The 22,822-nt window shown below is 45.7% G+C and overlaps 1 protein-coding gene across 5 annotated transcripts in view; it reads right to left on the reverse strand.

Annotated features, from left to right (window-relative positions):
• Window positions 1–22,822, reverse strand: part of pmfbp1 (polyamine modulated factor 1 binding protein 1) — a 202,490-nt gene that overhangs the window by 95,627 nt on the left and 84,041 nt on the right. For all 5 annotated transcript variants that reach the window (XM_045689148.1, XM_045689147.1, XM_045689149.1 and 2 more), the window contains exons 6-7: window positions 20,283–20,429; window positions 19,902–19,988 (exon numbers count right to left, since the gene is read on the reverse strand). In XM_045689148.1, coding sequence (XP_045545104.1) covers window positions 19,902–19,988; window positions 20,283–20,429 — 234 coding nt within the window. The remainder of the gene's footprint in view (window positions 1–19,901; window positions 19,989–20,282; window positions 20,430–22,822) is intronic.

A 22,822-nucleotide genomic window follows, 5' to 3' on the forward strand; every position in this document is an offset into this window, starting at 1 on the left:
AAGAGCGCCTTGCTAGTGTTGGTGGAGATTGGATCATCTAAAAACAGGCATCTTTTCAGAAGCACAGCAGCAGGTTAACTCTAGCTGAAACTATCACGACTCTCCTTGGATTGCAATTAAAAAGTTGCTCGATTAGTGGTAGAACAGTAATGACTCACACACACCCAGTAAGAGTTCTAAAACATATAACCATAAATAAATCATGTAGTACCGATTGGTACAAAGCACTCATGTCTGCTCAGATTCATCTCCTGCACCTCGTCTGGCGTGGCAGGATAAAATACATGTTGTAAAGAAGGGGAAATGAAATGTGCGACACCTTTCAAGACTGTGCCTGGAAGGCATGCATTTTACGTCCATTCCTTGGAAGAGGCATAGTTTGAGGTGAGATGTTTTTTTTCTTCATCCATTCTTTATTGAGAAAAAGGCAATAACTTGTTCTCGTCCACAATGACGGCCTGGCCCAGAAGTTTCAAAAACATAAACCAATTAACATCAAGAGTTTCGGTATTGTTAAACTCATACCTACACTACAGTACTGTATTATATCAGTACAGGACAATAACAATATTGTTACAATTATCAGAATCTCTTCTTGAAATAAAAAGTAAGCAATGAAGACCTAGCAATGAAGACCTAGCCAAGAAGACCTAGCAATGAAGACCTAGCCATGAATACCTAGCCATGAAGACCTAGCCAAGAAGACCTAGCCATGAAGACCTAGCCAAGAAGACCTAGCCAAGAAGACCTAGCAATGAAGACCTAGCCATGAATACCTAGCCAAGAAGACCTAGCCATGAGTACCTAGCCAAGAAGACCTAGCCATGAAGACCTAGCCATGAAGACCTAGCCATGAAGACCTAGCCAAGAAGACCTAGCCAAGAAGACCTAGCCATGAAGACCTAGCCATGAAGACCTAGCCATGAAGACCTAGCCAAGAAGACCTAGCCATGAAGACCTAGCCATGAAGACCTAGCCAAGAAGACCTAGCCAAGAAGACCTAGCCAAGAAGACCTAGCCAAGAAGACCTATCCATAAAGACCTAGCCATGAAGACCTATCCATAAAGACCTAGCCATGAGTACCTAGCCATGAAGACCTAGCCAAGAAGACCTATCCATAAAGACCTAGCCATGAAGACCTAGCCATGAGTACCTAGTCATGAAGACCTAGCCAAGAAGACCTAGCCAAGAAGACCTATCCATAAAGACCTAGCCATGAAGACCTATCCATAAAGACCTAGGCATGAGTACCTAGCCATGAAGACCTAGCCATGAAGACCTATCCATAAAGACCTAGCCATGAAGACCTATCCATAAAGACCTAGCCATGAAGACCTAGCCATGAGTACCTAGCCATGAAGACCTAGCCAAGAAGACCTAGCCAAGAAGACCTATCCATAAAGACCTAGCCATGAAGACCTATCCATAAAGACCTAGCCATGAGTACCTAGCCATGAAGACCTAGCCATGAAGACCTAGCCATGAAGACCTAGCCAAGAAGACCTAGCCATGAGTACCTAGCCATGAAGACCTAGCCAAGAAGACCTAGCCAAGAAGACCTAGCCAAGAAGACCTATCCATAAAGACCTAGCCATGAAGACCTATCCATAAAGACCTAGCCATGAGTACCTAGCCATGAAGACCTAGCCATGAAGACCTAGCCATGAAGACCTAGCCATGAAGACCTAGCCATGAAGACCTAGCCATGAAGACCTAGCCATGAAGACCTAACCAAGAAGGCCTAGCCATGAAGACCTATCCATAAAGACCTATCCATGAAGACCTATCCATAAAGGCCTAGCCATGAAGACCTATCCATAAAGACCTAGCCATGAAGACCTATCCATTAAGACGTAGCCATGAATACCTATCCATAAAGACCTAGCCATGAAGACCTAGCCATGAAGACCTAGCCATGAAGACCTATCCATAAAGACCTAGCCATGAAGACCTAGCCATGAAGACCTATCCATAAAGACCTAGCCATGAAGACCTATCCATAAAGACCTAGCCATGAAGACCTATCCAAGAAGGCCTAGCCATGAACCCTAGCCATGAAACCTAGCCAAGAAAGCCATGAAGACCTAGCCATGAAGGCCTGGCCATGAAGGTCTAGCCATGAAGACCTATCCATAAAGACCTAGCCATGAAGACCTATCCATAAAGACCTAGCCATGAAGACCTATCCATAAAGACCTAGCCATGAAGACCTATCCAAGAAGGCCTAGCCATGAACCCTAGCCATGAAACCTAGCCAAGAAAGCCATGAAGACCTAGCCATGAAGGCCTGGCCATGAAGGTCTAGCCATGAACCTTAGCCAAGAAAGCCATGAATACCTAGCCATGAAGGCCTAGCCAAGAAGACCTAGCCATTAATGCCTAGCCACAAAGGCCTAGCCACAAAGGCCTAGCCACAAAGGCCTAACCACTACAGAGGGTAGTGCGTATGGCCACGTACATCACTGGGGCCAAGCTTCCTGCCATCCAGGACCTCTATACCAGGCGGTGTCAGAAGAAGGCCCTACAAATTGTCAAAGACTCCAGCCACCCAAGTCATAGACTGTTCGCTCTGCTACCGCACGGCAAGCGGTACTGGAGTGCCAAGTCTACGTCCAAGAGGCTTCTAAACGGCTTCTACACTCAAGCCATAAGACTCCTGAACAGCTAATCAAATGGCTACCCAGACCATTTGCACTGCCCCCCCCAATGAAATGGCAATGAAAAAAACCAAACTGCATTGTAACCTAACTGTACAGTAACTGTATTGTTACAATTACCAGAATCTCTTCTTAAGATAATAATTATACTATTGTCTTTTGTGGAAGCAAAGATTTCTTAGGCTATTGTGAGAGACAACGGTCAGTACTGGACATGAACTTAACAGAACACAGAATAGTCTACATACGTCAAACTACATTGTACAAAAATGACAGAACATTGGCCAAGGCATACAACATCTAACTCTTATCAATGATGATAAGTTTACCCAAATATGGTGGACACTACAGCGTATCTCAACGATCTGATATAGACTCAACTAAGGAGAGATAATGAAAAGTCCAAATGAGATGGGGCCTTAGTGGGTTTGAGAACCTGTCTTTGGTAGGGTGTGACTGTGGAGGCAGGAACGGCAGGCTTCCATAGCAGCGTAGCACAGCTTTGGTGGTGGGAAGCAGGAACGCAGCGCTGGGTCCAGCTATTGACTCGCTTTATTGATTTTGGCAAGGGAGTTGAGTACTTAAAATCACAACAACTTTTAATCCAATGTGATGATTGTGTGTGACGGCAATCCCCACCAGAATCAGAATGGAGTTCAAATCAGGCCCCACCAGCTGCACTGGCTTAGGATAAACTGGCACTCACTACTGGTTCGTAATAACATGGGGAGTCACCAACCACAAGTATAACCAAGCCCTGATAAAAAGGAGAAAAAAACTAAAAGTCACTTTACACTCCAACAGCCATACTTGCATTCTTCAAAAAAAAAGTTGATAGCTTGTGCCAAAGATAATCTTCCCACTTGAATGGTGAATAAATCCTATTTTGTCATTGAGGTGATGTATGCAGGGCTGTGACTGTGTAACTCTGTTAAGTCGGTTTTATTATTCAGGTTTCACATCTCCTGGCTCCCTCCCTATGACCCCACTGTCCCTCCTAAACCCCTCTGGAACCTTCCTCCCAGAGCTCCATTCAAACTTCTCACCTCAGCCAACCTTCAACAGTGTCAAAAGCTACAGCCAGAATCAGAACCCGGCGTGTTTATGGGTTCCTGATGCAAATAATGAATAATGGAAAAATACTTCAATATGGCTAATCATTCTAAGCGTAGTGGGAAGGCATTAAAAGTGTCCTTGTGATGTGGTGCTTTAGGAGCGTTGTTGTGGAGGTGGAGGGGGCAGAGTCCTGATTGGTGGGCAGGGATGAGTGATTAGCGGCGAACTGCAGTAATATCCTCCACGGCCTGGCTGCAGGAGCCAACCACAGCGCTGTAAACATTTCACTGCGTCCCGGCATTGCTTTACTGCCTGTAGAGGAAGGGAGTTGTGCTTTTAATACTAAAGCGAACTGCTGCCGAGCCTTATTACCACAGCCCTGTCACCAGAGAGAGACACACACACACACACACACACACACACACACACACACACACACACACACACACACACACACACACACACACACACACACACACACACACACACACACACACACACACACACACACACACACACACACACACACACACACACACACACACACACACACACACACACACGCCTTTGGAAATGAATTCCATTGTCACCCAGAGTCAATTCCCAGCTGAATTGGAGGAGCTGCTATTGCTCCTGCTCTGTCCATGTGACTAAGTGTCTCCTGCCTGCCTGCTGCTGCGGCTGCCGCACCTCCATTTTGCTGCAGGGATATTTGGTACAGTGTCTGGCTGATGAATAATATAACAGCATTGGTTTGCTCAGGGAAAAGCAGTTTATGCAAACATACATAATACTAAAGCCCACATTCTCCTCAATGAATTTGCATTGACAGTGCATGAACAATACACAGTGATTAGTGGACCTTCCTATAATTAGATTGTTTAAATACCATCTCCATGTTTTAAGCTGATAAATATATTTTGGAATTTTTTCCAGAAAATATGGTATTAATGTGAATGTTGTCAGGCAGTTCAGCAGGTGCCTGGAAGCCCGTCAATAAAGTAGAGAAAATAGGTGACATTCATTATGTAATCGACATTATGTAATGTGACTGGAGATATAGCCTGCAAAGGGACTGTCATTTCAACTGGGAGATAATCTGTGTAATTGATTTGAGTCCTATTTTTATGATTACTTTAAGAAACAAAGGACTGCTTAAAAGAGCAAACAATCACACCATTTTCCTTTTGTTTGGTTCTTGAAGCTTTTAGATAACGACAGACTACACTCACAATGCAACCACAGAAAAAACATTTCATACATTATCTTGCAATTCAGGTTTTTCCCCCTTCATTTTTCAGATTAAAATCATCATGGACTGAGGGAATTCTTACCACAGAGTGCATTTCCAATGCACTAATAATAGCATAACGTTTACACTCTCGAAAACAGAAGCTGATGAATATAAATCCCCACAGTATACAGTATGATGATATATGAGGAGCAGATAAACACAACTGTTCCCACACTGTACCCATGTTGACACAGTCAGATAAATGGATGTAAATGGGCCCGGCGGTGAATGATGCATCATGGGGGTTGGCGTGGCGTGGAGGTGGCGTGCCCAGTGCTGGGCTGTGTGTTACCGCTGTGGTGCATCGGACAGAGTTTTGGAAAGTTTCCAGGGGGCTGCTGGTGATAAGGATGAGCGAGTGGCCCGTTACGAGAAATGTCTCTCAAAGTGCACAAGTCAGAGCGAGATAGATCAGCCCCACCCACTGGACTGAAGGGTGCTTCTTTACCAGCCTCCCCGGCACGCTCTCTGCACTCTCTAGTAAACAAATATCTCTGTCTCTCTCTCTGTAATGCTGCTTGGGATCATTCTGGAGCGCTGCAAATCAAGCCCACTCTGCATGATGTGCATACAAAGCCCAGACCAGCCAAACAAATCATGGCAAGCCCACAGCTTCAGGAGGAATCAGATTAGGGAGCTATCTCTATGAGGTACTTTATATCCATTACTCCCCATGCACATCACTGTAGTCTACGGCACACACATATACTCATGCACTCACACTAGGGCTGTGATGGTCATGGAATTTTGGATGACGGTAATTCGCCAGCCAAATAACCGCAGTCAACGTAATTAACGTTTGAATGGCACAGTTGGGACGCACATTTTCTCCTCTCCTCCGCTCCTGACTGCATGTGCTGCCATAGAAATAGAATGAATAGAACGGGGATCCCCATTCAAGTCAATGACGGCATAATGGGTGGACTGGCGGCCATTGTGAGTGTACCCATAAGAGCAAAGCAGGAAGTAAAATATGTGTTAAAATATGTGATGTGATCTGTTGATTCAACTCGGCCGTCTGCACTGATAGTGCTGAGAGATTAGTGAATTTTTGTGGTCAGTTCGGTTTTTGTTAGATTATTAAAAAAAAGATCATGTTTTTTTATTTCGGTTTTGTCCCGCCCTCAGTCAGGTGTTTGTTCCACAACTTTCTTCCAACACCCTCCATCAGTATGAAACAATCTCTGATAGTAAATCAAACTGCCCACACTGACCACAGGAGAAAGGAGATTGTCTACAAAGAATCCTAATACAACAATTCTGCACCACAGAGCCATGTCTGATTCAATGGCTTGTCTCAATCACATGCTCCCTCTCACTTCTCTCTCACTCTCTACTCTCTTTCTCCTGCTCCCTCTCTCCCACTCTCTACTCTCTTTCTCCTGCTCCCTCTCTCCCTTCTCTCGCTCACTCTACTCTCTTTCTCCTGCTCTCTCTCTCCCTTCTCTCACTCTCTTTCTCCTGCTCCCTCTCTCCCTTCTCTCACTCTCTCTACTCTCTTTCTCCTGCTCCCTCTCTCCCTTCTCTCACTCTCTTTCTCCTGCTCCCTCTCTCCCTTCTCTCACTCTCTGTACTCTCTTTCTCCTGCTCCCTCTCTCCCTTCTCTCACTCTCTTTCTCCTGCTCTCTCTCTCCCTTCTCTCGCTCACTCTACTCTCTTTCTCCTGCTCCCTCTCCCTTCTCTCACTCTCTCTACTCTCTTTCTCCTGTTCCCTCTCTCCCTTCTCTCACTCTCTCTAATCTCTTTCTCCTGCTCTCTCTCTCCCTTCTCTCACTCTCTCTACTCTCTTTTTCCTGCTCTCTCTCTCTCTCCCTTCTCTCACTCTCTTTCTCCTGCTCTCTCTCTCCCTTCTCTCGCTCTCTCTACTCTCTTTCTCCTGCTCTCTCTCTCCCTTCTCTCACTCTCTTTCTCCTGCTCCCTCTCTCCCTTCTCTCACTCTCTGTACTCTCTTTCTCCTGCTCCCTCTCTCCCTTCTCTCGCTCACTCTACTCTCTTTCTCTTGCTCTCTCTCTCCCTTCTCTCACTCTCTCTACTCTCTTTCTCCTGCTCTCTCTCTCCCTTCTCTCACTCTCTTTCTCCTGCTCCCTCTCTCCCTTCTCTCACTCTCTCTACTCTCTTTCTCCTGCTCTCTCTCTCCCTTCTCTCACTCTCTTTCTCCTGCTCTCTCTCTCCCTTCTCTCTCTCTACTCTCTTTCTCCTGCTCCCTCTCTTCCTTCTCTCACTCTCTCTACTCTCTTTCTCCTGCTCTCTCTCTCCCTTCTCTCACTCTCTCTACTCTCTTTCTCCTGCTCCCTCTCTCCTTCTCTCACTCTCTACTCTCTTTCTCCTGCTCTCTCTCTCCCTTCTCTCACTCTCTACTCTCTTTCTCCTGCTCCCTCTCTCCCTTCTCTCACTCTCTCTACTCTCTTTCTCCTGCTCCCTCTCTCCCTTCTCTCACTCTCTACTCTCTCTCTCCTGCCCTCTCTCCCTTCTCTCACTCTCTCTACTCTCTTTCTCCTGCTCCCTCTCTCCCTTCTCTCACTCTCTACTCTCTTTCTCCTGCTCCCTCTCTCCCTTCTCTCACTCTCTCTACTCTCTCTCTCCTGCTCCCTCTCTCCCTTCTCTCACTCACTCTACTCTCTTTCTCCTGCTCTCTCTCTCCCTTCTCTCACTCTCTTTCTCCTGCTCTCTCTCTCTACCTCCCCCCTTCTCTCTCTCTGAAGCAGGCACCAGAAAATAGAGGGATTAGTGGTGTGTATTGGTGCTTAGCACTGGACACAGTAGCCATTTTAAAGCAATGATGAACTGTGCGTAAGAGTGTGTGTTCTTACTGGCTTCTCACACTGGCTAACCCACTATTCTCCACACTGGCTAACCCACTATTCTCCACACTGGCTAACCCACTATTCTCCACACTGGCTAACCCACTATTCTCCACACTGGCTAACCCACTATTCTCCACACTGGCTAACCCACTATTCTCCACACTGGCTAACCCACTATTCTCCACACTGGCTAACCCACTATTCTCCACACTGGCTAACCCACTATTCTCCACACTGGTACATAGGAGTTGGTCCAGGGCCTGTGTGGTGGGTGGTTATAGAGACTTAAAGGTTTGACAAACTGCCTTCAGGGAATGGCTGGAGTTGGCACTGCCTGTTAACCCTGCTAAAGGACCGGGAGGGCACCTGAACTGAGAGAGAGAGAGAGACAGAGACAGAGAGGGGTAGAGAGAGAGAGTAGGGGAGAGGGGAAAAGATTGATAGAGAGAGAAAGAGAGAAAGACAGAGAGAGGAGGGAATTGGGTAGGAAGGAGGGAAAGGGGAGAGGGGTGTGCAGGCAGGATGGAGGAATTTCTGAAAGAGAAGGGTGGAGAAGATAAATTATGTTGTTATGAATATCACGGGCAATTCACACTGGCACACATTCCATCTGAGATCCCATCAGCTGTCAAATTGGGAAAGCGATGGGAATGCAAGGCACCAAGCATCTCAACAAGACCAGAGCGGGGCGCACCACTGAGACCTCATCAAAACACAATCACGTCCACAGCCAGACCCCTCAGATGGACGCAACCAGACCACATACACACACACTCAGAACCCTCACATTTACCCAAATCTGTAAATAATCACACACACACAAAACACATTCGTTTGTAGTCACACATGAACACATTTTCACCCCATACAATACTGCCCAGTTAAATAGTACTCATCATCTCTTCCTATCACCAGCGAGTATATCTCCATTATAAAGAGGCTCACCTAAAAGCTCCACCGAGCCTGAGACTCTGTTGGTGATGTGGAACGTAGCAGGCACAGGCTGCTGAGCTCCTGAGCTCAATGAGGTCCAGCCCAAGCAACACAGCCAAGTCTAGTCCAACCCAGCCAAGTCTAGTCCAACCCAGCCAAGTCTAGTCCAACCCAGCCAAGTCTAGCCCAACCCAGCCAAGTCTAGCCCAACCCAGCCAAGTCTAGCCCTACCCAGCCAAGTCTAGCCCAACCCAGCCTGGCTCAGCCCATCCCATCCCATGCCAGTTGACTTTAGCCAAGCCTATCTCAGCTCAGCCCAGAGTGCCCAGTCAGGTGTAACCACATCACACTCGACCAGCTCCCAGATCAGCAGCCCCTCAGCTAATCCCAGCAGATAGCTCAAACGCTGACCACCAGCAAATAATTGCTTCCAGTTGGCTGGCTCCCCCAAAGCCACTCTAAGGCAGGGACAGGTGTTTCCATGTAGGGAATTTCTTCCTTCCCAGGGACTTATCGTGATCTGTTCAATTCTGCTAAATTAAGAGATCCTACCTGATATGTGCTGGTGTCACTGATAAGATTAGGCCTGGTGTGGTGTCTGCCAGATAATGTTCCCCGACTTTAACGCTAATATTGCATGTTTACTTTTTTTGTATCATATCCAGGAGCCAGGAGGGATCAAGCTGCATGCCAAGTGTACAAATACATGTCTGTTTCTTCATCTGCTGAGAAATATTGAATTTGATAGATTTTCCTGTTTATTGCTTTGGAATACATTCAGCACATTTCCCTGCGAGAACAAAGAGAGTCTGCTGCCAAGTGTTGCTGTGTCAAGAGCCCTATCAAAAAGTCTGACTTCACAGGGCCAGGGAGGGAGAGCAGACAACATCGAAGCATACTCACAAAGATAAACCAATGACGCGACAGCGATTCACAACTCTTCTCTTAATAATACAGAAAACCACTATAAATAAAACAATATGCCCTTAAAACGAAAACATACAAAATGAGCTACTAACATCTCTCTCTCTCAACGTGATTTGCTTTGCTGTAGTTACACTGATAAGAAGCTCTGTCTTATAGTGAAGACGAGACTCACAGACACAGGTGGTGCTGCAGGGGATGGAGGAAGGGTAGATGTGGAGATAAAATGGCTGGGCTAACAAAGGACTGAGTCCCTACATTTGCAAATAAAATATCCGTCCTTCATTTGCCATCACTAAAAACACCCCATCTAACTATATCTTATGTCTCTTTTGTCCTGTGTTCCATTCCGTTACAGTCCATTCGGAAAGTGTTCAGACCCATTGACTTTTTCCACATTTTGTTACGTTACAGCCTTATTATAAAATGGATTAAATTGTTTTTCCCCTCATCAATCTACACACAATACCCCATAATGACAAAGCAAAGACAGGTTTTTAGAATTAAATGTATATAAAAATAAAAATATTACATTTACTTAAGTATTCAGACCCTTTACGCAGTACTTTGGCAGCGATTACAGCCTGAAATCTCTTGGGTATGACGCTACAAGCTGTATTTGGGAAGTTTCTCCCATTCTCTGCAGATCCTCTCAAGCTCTGTCAGGTTGGATGGGGAGCATCACTGTATTTTCAGGTCTCTCCAGAGACGTTCGATCAGGTTCAAGTCCGGGCTCTGGCTGGGCCTCTCAAGGACATTTAGAGACTTGGCCCAAAGCCACTCCTACATTGCCTTGGCTGTGTGCTTAGGGTCGTTGTCCTGTTGGAAGGTGAACCTTCACCCAGTCTGAGGTCCTGAGTGCTCTGGGGCAGGTTTTCATCAAGGATCTCTCTGTACTTTTCTCCACCACCATGCTTCACCGTAGAGATGGTGCCAGGTTTCCTCCAGATGTGCCAATTGGCATTCGGGTTAAAGAGTTCAATCTTAGTTTCATCAGACCAGAGAATCTTGTTTCTCATGGTCTGAGAGTCCTTTAGGTGCCTCTTGGCAAACTCCAAGCAAGCTGCCATGTGCCTTTTACTGAGGAGTGGCTTCCGTCTGACCATTCTACCATAAAGGCCTGATTGGTAGAGTGTGGCAGAGATGATTGTCCTTCTGGAAGTTTCTCCCATCTCGACAGAGGAACTGGAGCTCTGTCAGAGTGACCATCAGGTTCTTGGTCACCTCCCTGACCAAGGCCCTTCTCCCCTGATTGCTCAGTTTGGCCAGGCAGCCAGCTCTAGGAAGAATCTTGGTGGTTCCAAACTTCTTCCATTTAAGAATGATGGAGGCCATTGTGTTCTTGGGGACCTTCAATGCTGCAGAATTTCGTTGTTCCCTTTTCCCAGATCTGTCTCGGAGCGCTCCGGACAATTCCTTGCTTGGTTTTTGCTCTGACATGCACTGTCAACTGTGGGACCTTATATAGACAGGTGTGTGCCTTTCCAAATCATGTCCAATCAATTGAATTTACCTCAGGTGAACTCCAATCAAGTTGTAGAAAAATCTCAAGGATGATCAATGGAAACAGGATGCACCTGAGTTCAATTTCGATTCTTATAGCGAACGGTCTGAATCCTTATGTAAATAAGCAAACATTTCTACAAACCTGTTTTCGATTTGTCATTATGGGGTATTGTGTGTAGATTGACGACGATAATTTTTTTTAAAACCATTTTAGAATAAGGCCGTAACGTAACAAAATGTGGAAAAAGGGAAGGGGTCTGAATACTTTCCGAATGCACTGTATATGGCCCTTTATATATAACATAAAGCTACATAATGTACAGAGAACCAGACAGGATGGTTGCTGTCAGATCAGCTACAGAAATAGCCAGTCAGTGTTTCCATAGAAATGTGCAGAAGGCCACAGGGCCTCTGGGGCAGCAGACAGTGGAGCCCTGAGTATGAGCTGCTGCTATCCCCGCTTCCTGCTTTCGCCCCAGCGAGAGACATGGAGGGGCGGGAGGATAAACGCTTGAATCACGCAGAGCCTTGTGGGGGTCCTGCAAGGCCAAAGAGCCAGCCTCAGGAACGTGGGGGAACAACAGAGGAGGAAAGAGGAGAGAGAAAAGGCCTCTCAGAAAAGAGCCAGTCAATCTCCAGCACATATACACATAACTAACCCAAGCGTCTGCCTTTGAGCTGGATTATGGGGTTTAGGCCCTACAGTAGAGCTTCAGAAGTAGAGCTTCAGAAGTAGAGGTCCACAGCAGCCCAAAGCTCGGTATCAACTTAACACTGACACACCATGGCACGGCTTCAGAGATTACAGTGGAGCAGAAGGAAGATGTTCCCTTCCCTCTCTGACACAAAGTGCAGCGTTGCAGGGTTTAATACTCCCTTTCTCTCCCTCTTTCATCTCCCTCTTTCTTTCTGTCAAGAGCAGGGGGCGAACGAGGGGTGAATGGCTACCTATGCTTAGTGGGGCAGGTGAACATCTGAAATGACAGGGACAAGGGCTTCTTGAGTGCTCTGTAGAATGCTGGCAGCTCACAGAGACCATTAGGGAGATGGGTTCTGATCAAATGCATCATCATGCATGTAGACAGAGAGACGCAGAGACAGACAGTGGGGTCTGGAGTGGTCACCTTGAACAACCTGACAAGACCCAGACAGGAGGGCCATCAGATGGTCATTACGCTCCTATCAAACTCCATTCAAACTGCCATCCAACTACCTTTCCCCTGGAGATGTGAGCTGTGCAGCCTGAAACTAACATTCCCTCCTAGTAGTTATCTAAACATGGAAAGCTCTACATGCGTGTGGCATCATAAGCCTACACTGTATCTCCCACTGTATTACTTTGTAGTCCTTCTACTGTGTCTCCCTGTTCCACATTGGCCCTCTGAGCAACAAGATGTGAGAGTTAATACTAAAGGACCTACAGTAAGCTTTGTTTTCAGGGGTGAGGCTTGACTCAAACACAGCACAGGAGAAGAGGAGGAGATCAAATAATGTAACCAAGTTTGCCAATGACACGACGGTGGTGGGTCTGATTACCAACGACAATGAGAATGCCTATAGGTGAGGATCTCAAGAGACCTGGCAGTGTGGTGCCAGGACAACAACATCTCCCTCAACGTGGGCAAGCCAAAGAAGCTTATCGTGGACTACAGGAAACGGAGGGCCGAACACGCCCCCTATTCACATCGACGGGGCTGTAGCAGAGCGGGTCAAGAGCTTCAAGTTCCTTGGTGTCCACATCACTAAGGACTTATAATGGTCCAAATACACCAACACAGTCGTGAAGAGGACACGACAACGCCTCTTCTCCCTCAGGAGGCTGAAAAGATTTGGCATGGGTCCATAGTCTCAAAAAGTTCTACAGCTGAACCGTTGAGAGCATCTTGACTGGCTGCATCACAGCTTTGTATGGCAACTGCTTGGCATCAGACCACAAGGCGCTACAAAGGGTAATGCGTACAGCCCAGTACATCACTTGAGCCAAACTCCCTGCCATCCAGGACCTCTATACCAGGCGGTGTCATAGGAAGGCCTAAAAATTCTCAAATACTCCAGACACCCAAGTCATAGACTGTTCTCTCTGCTACCGCACAGCAAACAGTACCGGAACGCTAAGTCTGGGACCAAAAGGCTCCAGAACTGCTTCCAACCCCAAGCCATCAGACTGCTAAATAGTTCACCAAATAGATACCAGGACTATCTGCATTGACCCTTTTTGCACTAACTCTTTTTGACTTCATGCACAGACACACTGGACTCTACCCACACACTCACACATACTTACACTGACACTCAAAACACATACGCACACACTCACTCACACATAACAAGTACACACAGGCTCACTGTGAGCACACACACGCTTACACATTTACACAGGCATGACATACACTGCAATTACAGTCTATTATCGATACTGTTGCCTAGTCACTTTACCCCTATCTATATGTACAGTTGAAGTAGGAAGTTTACATACACTTAGGTTGGAGTCATTAAAACTCGTTTTTCAACCACTCCACAAATTTCTTGTTAACAAACTATAGTTTTAACAAGTCAGTTAGGACATCTACTTTGTACATGACACAAGTAATTTTTCCAACAATTGTTTACAGACAGATTATTTCACTTATAATTCACTGTATCACAATTCCAGTGAGTCAGAAGTTTACATACACTAAGTTGACTGTGCCATTAAACAGCTTGGGAAATTCCAGAAAATTATGTTATGGCTTTAGAAGCTTCTGATAGACTAATTGACATCATTTGAGTCAATTGGAGGTGTACCTGTGGATGTATTTCAAGGCCTACCTTCAAACTCAGTGCCTCTTTGCTTGACATGGGAAAATCAAAAGAAATCAGCCAAGACCTCAGAAAATAAATTGTAGACCACAAGTCTGGTTCCTCCTTGGGAGCAATTTCCAAACGCCTGAAGGTACCACGTTCATTTGTACAAACAATAGTACGCAAGTATAAACACCAAGGGACCACGCAGCCATCATACCGCTCAAGAAGGAGTCACGTTCTGTATCCTAGAGATGAACGTACTTTGGTGCGAAAAGTGCAAATCAATCCCAGAACAACAGCAAAGGACCTTGTGAAGATGCTGGAGGAAACAGGTACAAAAGTATCTATATCCACAGTAAAACGATTCCTAAATCGACACAACCCGAAAGGCCGCTCAGCAAGGAAGAAGCCACTAATCCAAAACCGCCATAAAAAACCCAGACTAAGGTTTGCAACTGCACATGGGGACAAAGATTGTACTTTTTGGAGAAATGTCCTCTGGTCTGATTAAACAAAAATAGAACTGTTTGGCCATAATGACCATCGTTATGTTTGGAGGAAAAACGGGGAGGCTTGCAAGCCAAAGAACACCATCCCAACCGTGAAGTACGGGTGTGGCAGCATCATGTTGTGGGGGTGCTTTGCTGCAGGAGGGACTGGTGCACGTCACAGAATAAATGGCATCATGAGGGAGGGAAAATGATGTGGATATACAGTGAGGGAAAAAGTATTTGATCCCCTGCTGATTTTGTACGTTTGCCCACTGACAAAGAAATGATCAGTCTATGATTTTAATGGTAGGTTTATTTGAACAGTGAGAGACAGAATAACAACCAAAAAATCCAGAAAAACGCATGTCAAAAATGTTATAAATTGATTTGCATTTTAATGAACGTCAATTGGACCCCTTTCAATTTCCAGTTACTGGGAAGTGAGTGTGTTTGCAAGTATGCATGTGTGGATGTGTGTGGCGTACATAAGAGGCTTGTGGAACCAAGGAGAAGATGAAATATTACCCAAGCATGTTCCCCTCCCTCTGAGCTAACCTTGGGTTTATGTGACCTTGTTAGCTGGGCCACTGCAGGGACAAAGCAGCAGGCAAACGGCCTCAGTATGTCTCTCCCTCCCCATGGATCTCACGCACGTCCACACACACGTTCCTGTGTCTGCTCGCCTCTCCCTGCCACTGTTTACAGAGTTGGAAATTGCTTTAATAATTGACACCGTTAATAACCAAGCTGGTCTCTGCGGCACAGAGGGGCCCTGTTCAAACACAGGTGTGTGTGTCCTGCTCGGCCCAGGCGTGGTGCCGAGGGGGGCAGTGTTTGGAGAGAAGAGCTCGTGTGTGAGTGTGTGCGTGTGTATGTGATTTTAGTCTGAGCCATCAGAAACTGTGCAGAATTGACTGATCTGCTAGTTGAGGGTGGTAATAGGGTGGGCTCCTGTGTAAACACATAGGAAACTACAGAGGCCTCGTCTGAGCTACTACCGACACAGAGCTGAAAGTCATAGAGACAGGGTGAGAGATGCTCCTCCAGGCTACAGGACAGGACTTTATCTGGGTTAACCTGAGCCTCCACCATCCCAGGACATTACCTGGACTTTTCTCCAACCCAGATGTTATGTCATCCCACCCTAGATAATGAGGGAGTCTGTACAGCAGGGTGGCCACTGGATGTCAGCAAGACAAAGAAGGCAACCGTAATGGAATTGTAATTCTATGTAGGCAGCAGTGACTGAATGGTCACATTCATATACTGCAATCAACAGGGAAAACAACTTATTCAATACTGTTCTGTAATCAACAACAGCCTGTTTTCCCTCCCATGGAAATGGACATCGTCCTATTCAGACAGACAGGGCCTTGATGAGCTTCTCATCACCACCCATCATCCATACTTAGAGCTCGCTCTCTCTTCCTCCCCCCCCTCCCTCTCTCTCTCTCCCTCCCCCCTCTCTTTCTCCCTCCCTCTACCTCTTCCCCCCTCTCTCTACCTCTTCCCCCCCCCTCTCTGCTGGCCGTCAGTCCACAGGCTCTACTCTGGGTAACTATTCTGAGGAGAGGAAGAGATGGGGAGGGCAGATCTTTTCAGAGTGACCTTGGAGAAAGTCTGCCTTTTGAGTGAAAAGAGGGAATATTAACAACAATAGAGAAATGAATAAGACGGCCAGGCGGCCCGAAGGTTGGGCTGTGAGGGGAGTGATGGGGAGTACGGTGTTGGGGGGGTAGTAGTATTGGGGATGGGGGTACTGCTGGTAAAGGAGGGTGAGGAGAACAGGGGAGGAGAGGGAGGAAGAGGGAGGGGTGATAAGTGCACAATTTCCTCGGCGGCTGTGTGGTGCTGCAGCCGCGCCGCTGTCACACGTCAGAGGGAGCAAATCAAAGGCAGCTCTTTTGATGAATATAAAACAGAGTCCTGCTGAGAAGCACTCTGCCTCTCCCTCTCTCTAATCACAGAGCCGCAGCACACAGCAATCCCCCCCAGCCCTGCACAAAATGAAAGAAGAGTGGAAACAAGGAGAAGGGGACGGAGAGCACACACAATCACAACAAAGCCTGCTTTAGAATGGCAATAAACATTGGTCCTCTGGAGAGGTCTGCACAGGGATGGGGTGTGGTGCTGGGAGGAGATGGTACAGCATAAAGCTTTCCCTCTCAAACAGCACAGTGTACATGTCTCATCTGAAAACAATGGACACCCAGCAGCTGGTACGTATACCACACCTGCATCAGTGCCTGTGGCTTCAGAACTAATAAAGGCTTTAGTTTTGTTAAAATGATGTCTGCATTTTCAAATAATAGTCAAATCAACTCATAAACAACATTTTTGTCAAACGTATGACACAAAGAAGCTAATGTATTGAGTGAGCAATGAGAATCCTCGCCTTTTTCAGGGAATGCTCTCCACAAAACATGAGACCAAATTTTCATTAGCTCAATCTCTTTCATAGACGAGGCACAACAGCTCTTAACAGGCATAGCGTGTGTGTGTGAGCATGTGTGTCTGGGTAAGTGTGCGTATGCCTGTCCCTTTTCAACGCCCCTACTGTGTTCTAGGAGTGGGGTCCCATAGCATCCCCTACTACATAGGATTTATTGTCGAGCGAGACCACTTCACTCTCCTCCTTAACCTCTCCTTTCATTACTGCTCCCCATACGGGTGGGCAGCAGACAGAACAGCCCTTACGCTCCAGACTGCAGGCTGAAACCAGCCACAGAGAAGCCCACCACCTAGCACTTTCCCTGGGTCCTGCTGCATCCCTCCGTCCATCCCCCCAGTGGGGCAACTACCTATCCTCTTTGTAGGAGTCAGAATTCATCAAATAAGAGACAGCGGACAGCGGGCGCTGCAAATATCCCATTTACTGCAACACCCTCTAGAACTGGCTAGCTCAACGCCACAACTCTCCATTTCCACCCAGCCCTTTTGTACATTAGATGGGTTCAATCAGGTCAAATACTAGTGGTCAAAGAAAGTTAGGGAGGTTAAGACCTCATTTATTGGTAACTAGTTCTACCCCTCCTCTGTACCTCCTTTAAATCCAGCGTGGTTCCCTGCATGTCCAGACCCCAGCTCAGCCAGCCTCCCCTGGGCAGCTCTCCTCTACTGCTCCCCAGGCAGCGCTTGTCTGTGGCACCGGAGCCCGCTCCCACCCAGGCCCTGAAAGTGACACATGCGTGGGTGTCGCCGACATGTCACCTTCCTGCCCGCTGAAGTATGAGGCAATTTCCTGCGAGTGGCGCATGGCGAGGGAGAGCGAGGGGCTAGGCGCGACCCAGCTCCACCGCTCTCTATGATACTGTCAAGGAAGAGTAATGGCTTTCTGCAGCGGCAGCCACTACCAAACTAATGTTGTGTGACTTTGGCTATCCTTTCCAATGCATTTCCTCCACATTGAGAGAGGGAAAGAGAGAAGGAAAAGGGATGAGAGGTGAGGAGAAGAGAGGCAAAGGCAGCAGTGATGGAGAACATGGTCAGGAATCCCATAGATTCCTTCAGTGTTAGAATATTCTGTTTCAGCACCAAAGACATCCACTCGTACACAAAGACAATGCTGTTTCACTAAGACACCAAATACATGACAGGTACATTTCTCTCATTTACATATGTTTTCTACAGTTCCCTCTATTCTCTACCATCTGGCTATGAGGCTGTTTCCTCCTCCACCCCCACGCAGCCAAACAAGATACTAGTCAGTGCTCTGTGAGCCCACCAGGAATGCCTGACTAATCAACAAGCCAATTCAACCAATCAGGAAGGTTCTAACTAACATTTGGATGATTTGAAGGTCAAAATACACCAGAGAGAAAAAAATCATCTATCAATCTACCTACCATCTCTAAGGACTAATAGTCCAATCTACCTACCATCTCTGAGGACTAATAGTCCAATCTACCTACCATCTCTGAGGACTAATAGTCCAATCTACCTACCATCTCTGAGGACTAATAGTCCAATCTACCTACCATCTCTGAGGACTAATAGTCCAATCTACCTACCATCTCTGAGGACTAATAGTCCAATCTACCTACCATCTCTAAGGACTAATAGTCCAATCTACCTACCATCTCTGAGGACTAATAGTCCAATCTACCTACCATCTCTAAGGACTAATAGTCCAATCTACCTACCATCTCTAAGGACTAATAGTCCAATCTACCTACCATCTCTAAGGACTAATAGTCCAATCTACCTACCATCTCTAAGGACTAATAGTCCAATCCACCTACCATCTCTGAGGACTAATAGTCCAATCTACCTACCATCTCTGAGGACTAATAGTCCAATCTACCTACCATCTCTGAGGACTAATAGGCCAATCTACCTACCATCTCTGAGGACTAATAGTCCAATCTACCTACCATCTCTGAGGACTAATAGGCCAATCTACCTACCATCTCTGAGGACTAATAGTCCAATCCACCTACCATCTCTGAGGACTAATAGTCCAATCTACCTACCATCTCTGAGGACTAATAGGCCAATCTACCTACCATCTCTGAGGACTAATAGTCCAATCCACCTACCATCTCTGAGGACTAATAGGCCAATCTACCTACCATCTCTGAGGACTAATAGGCCAATCTACCTACCTACCTACTTAAACTCTCTGCCTTCTGCTGCTGCTGCTGCACACGTAATTGCGATCCAATCCCATCCAGAAATTATAAGGTTATTTTACAGAATTACTGCCTGATTAAAATTGCACAATATTACAATTCATTAGAGTTAATTGACTCCCATCATGGTCTCTGGGCTGCCTGCCAGGTGTGTGGAGACATCAAGAGATAGGTGGAGAGAGGGGGACAGAGCTGCTATTCAGACTGGCCCTGGCTCCCACATTGGGGCCATCAGAACCCAGGCCACATGTGCCATCATTAGAGTCCCTCTCAGCAAACACTGCTCTCCAAGATCTCCAGCTTTACAGGGCAATCATGATCTCCAACCCATGACACCACACAGACAGACCATACAGACAGACCATACAGACAGACCGTGTGAGAGACTGAGTCACCATGTACGGACGCATTCATCTGGAAATGAGGGTCTAATGTGATTTATGTGTGAATGCGTAAGCTTGTATAGGAATGTTAATAACAACAGGATGACTGATGACATGTCAATGAGTCTTAGAATAGAGACAATGAACACAATATAACTGGAACTTTAAAGGACTAGCTTACATTTCTATCATTTTCTATCACCTAGTAACGCATTTGTTTGCACAGAGAAATGACATTTGGATGAATATTTAAGACTGGAAAAGCCCAGAGTGGATCCAAGTTCATTATATGTTCACTGACGCATTGTTAGACCCTACAGCCTATATAAAACGTAGGTCAAGTAGTAGATCATGACCTGTGGAACATATAACAGTACATGTACAGTATATGCATGAACACTGTGCTTTAACCCACTTAACCCAGGTGCTGTACTCACATCCCCAGACAGGGTAGCGCTGCTGATGCCCACTCTAACAGCCACCTCCTGTCTCAGCTGGCCTATGGTCTCCTCGGAGCTCCTGACCTGCCATCAAGACAACCACACAGCACATCATTCACTGTACCACACCAATGGGTTACAAGTACAACTGTGTCATACACTGTAGATTAGACCAATGCTGGTTTCATTATTCTGATGAAGCAATTGCATACTCAGTCAATAGTGTGTTTAAAATGAGATTAAAAGTGGTTAAATGAAGTTAACATTTTGATTTACTAGTTCTATTTGATCTTGACCAGAAGTGGGCAAGTGTTTCCCAACAGAATTGGCCAGTCCTGAACTAGACCTGTCTGGGTGGTAATAGTTCCCCAGCCCTACCTGGTCAGTGAGCTGCTTCACCCTGCTCTCCAGCTGGTGCAGCTCCTGCAGCTGTGTCAGCTTGTCCTGGTCCTTCCTGGTCATCTCTTGGTGCAGCTCTGTGATGGTGTCCTGCAGCTCCTGGACCTGGGCTTCACGCTCCTCCACCTGATACAAGATAAACACAGGCCCGATTTGATATATGTTTACCTCCTTCCTTTCCTCCTCCTTTCCCTCCATCCATCCAGCTTCCCTTGAGGTAATCACCATTTTCACACAGTAGGTTAGGTGAAAGCAAGGATTCCACAATTATTTTTGCCAATCAAGTCATGTGTGAACATGTCAGAAAGATATTATTTCAAGGAAGGAAGGAAAGAAACAGGGATTGATTTTCATATTATTGGAAGTCTGCAGCACTAAACTAAAACACAAAGCCTATTGAAAGTCCCCAGAAGCAACTGAACATCAAAGTCATCTATTACAGTAAAACACCAAATACAATACAGTTTGTACTCACATGTCGAACTATCAAGAGGGCTCAAAGGAGATGTGCCAATTTCAGGTACAAGATTACATTTTTTTTGTGGCAGAAGATACAGTACATATCAATTTCCCAGAAAAGCTTAGCTCCACTGCTGCTTGTTGCTGGGTTAGTTTTGAATCCATTTCCCATAGCCAAATTAGCCTCTGCTATTGAGAGTCACAGTGTAGACGAAAGCAAGGCCAGTCACCCAGAAGCAAATGTGTTACAATTCAATAGGCGTTGGAAGATGAAACTGTACATCACAGTACAATACATGCATCAAATCCTGCTATACGCCATGCTTACTATACAATACAACTGACAGTGTTGAGAACTTCCAAGATGTAAGAAAGGAAACATTTTAATTCATGAAGAAAACTTCTAATTTCATAAACTCAATTAATCCAAGTTACCCAACAGACAGATGTGTAATCAAACAATGCTACACAGATAAAATGCATGTCCTGTTCTTTATTACCAGCCAGTTGACACAGCATGGTAAGTGGCAGCGAATATAATTAAGATTTCATTTTCCCTGGATGTCCCAATTATATACTCCTCAGTTGCTTATCAAATGAATATCATAACTTATTTAATTTCATGTAAATTCACCAAGATACTGGATGGAATAAATATTTTGAAAGCAATGCGCAGTGTTTTTTAGACAGTCCAAAAGCAAGTACAGGACTATATCAGATAAATTATGTGCGTTAGAGTCCATTTCAAGGCTATACTACTACAGATGAAAAACATGATGTGTATAGTGTTTGTCCCATATTTCATCAAAGCATTTGCTCTCTACAGTATTAAAAATCTGTCTTAAAGAGAACAAGAGGCATCTCTCCCTCCTCTGAGGAGAATAAAAGCTACTCTGGAAGACAGAGTGGTGGGAGGATATATGGTAAATGTGTGGACCCAGGCACTGCTGGACAGCAACGGTGAGGGTGCTCTACAACTGTCACACCACTCTGTGTACATCCAAAGTATTCATCCTTAAAAAAATAAAAGTTTTATGGCTAACATCAAAGCAACACATTTGTGTCCTGTTTTTCACCCGAAAAATGCATTTCATTCTGTATACAATCTTGGTAATCTCCATGTCCTGAAAGTATGCTGGTAAGTTCTCGCATCGAATATGAAAAGCAAAGACAATAGGCTATCTTTTGGTGCAGGTTACTGCAAGAGAATGCACACTACGAGGCTATCATCTTTTAGTTACCTGGAAAATTGTATCAGAGAAAACATATTATGTGGCAACCACCAAATGCACACTGTCTAAATGTGATGGAAATTCCAGGAGTTGTTTTCTTCAATATCATAATTAGGCAAGAAGTTATGCATCAGGGACATTTTAGCCTAATGCTTGGCATGATAATAAACATTCATTCCGGTATCTCATGAGATGTCCATCTCACCAGTTTTCTAAGGTTTGCTTTCTATAATGCCAGCAGTGCCATATAATTCCCATTTCCAAAAAGAGGTTTTAAACTAGACTTTATTATAGACCTCCACCACCTATCCTCCTGCAGCCCATTACAATTCAGATCACTTCCCTCTAAAAGCTGAACCACCTCACATCTCCCTGGGTGGTTCTGATTTGATGCTGGGGTTTTAAAGGCACACTAATATTAATGGTACTGTCAGCAGTTTAATGAACTGGCCACACAGCTCACTGGGCTGATGCTTTGACAGATAATTCACACCGTTTTATTCCCGCCTCCTAGCAATATTCCAGGGGCAGCTTTACCTCACCTGACATCTGTGTGAGGTCTTACCTGCCAGGGCTAAACTGGGAAGATATCTGAAGAATTCAGTTCCATGGAAAATGTGGGTGTACAAACCCCTCTCTCACGCACGCATACAATGTACATTTTGTATAATAACTACATTATGTACCCTGATTGATATGAACAAGGTTACCAAAGGTGAAAGGTTATTTCTTATAAGCATAGAGTCATACACACAACCATGTCCATGCACAGATATTAGAAATCCATTCAACTGGCATGGACTGACAGAGAGAATAAAGACACTGAGC

This window comes from Salmo salar, chromosome ssa11, assembly GCF_905237065.1.
Source record: "Salmo salar chromosome ssa11, Ssal_v3.1, whole genome shotgun sequence".
Classification (NCBI taxonomy): domain Eukaryota; kingdom Metazoa; phylum Chordata; class Actinopteri; order Salmoniformes; family Salmonidae; genus Salmo; species Salmo salar.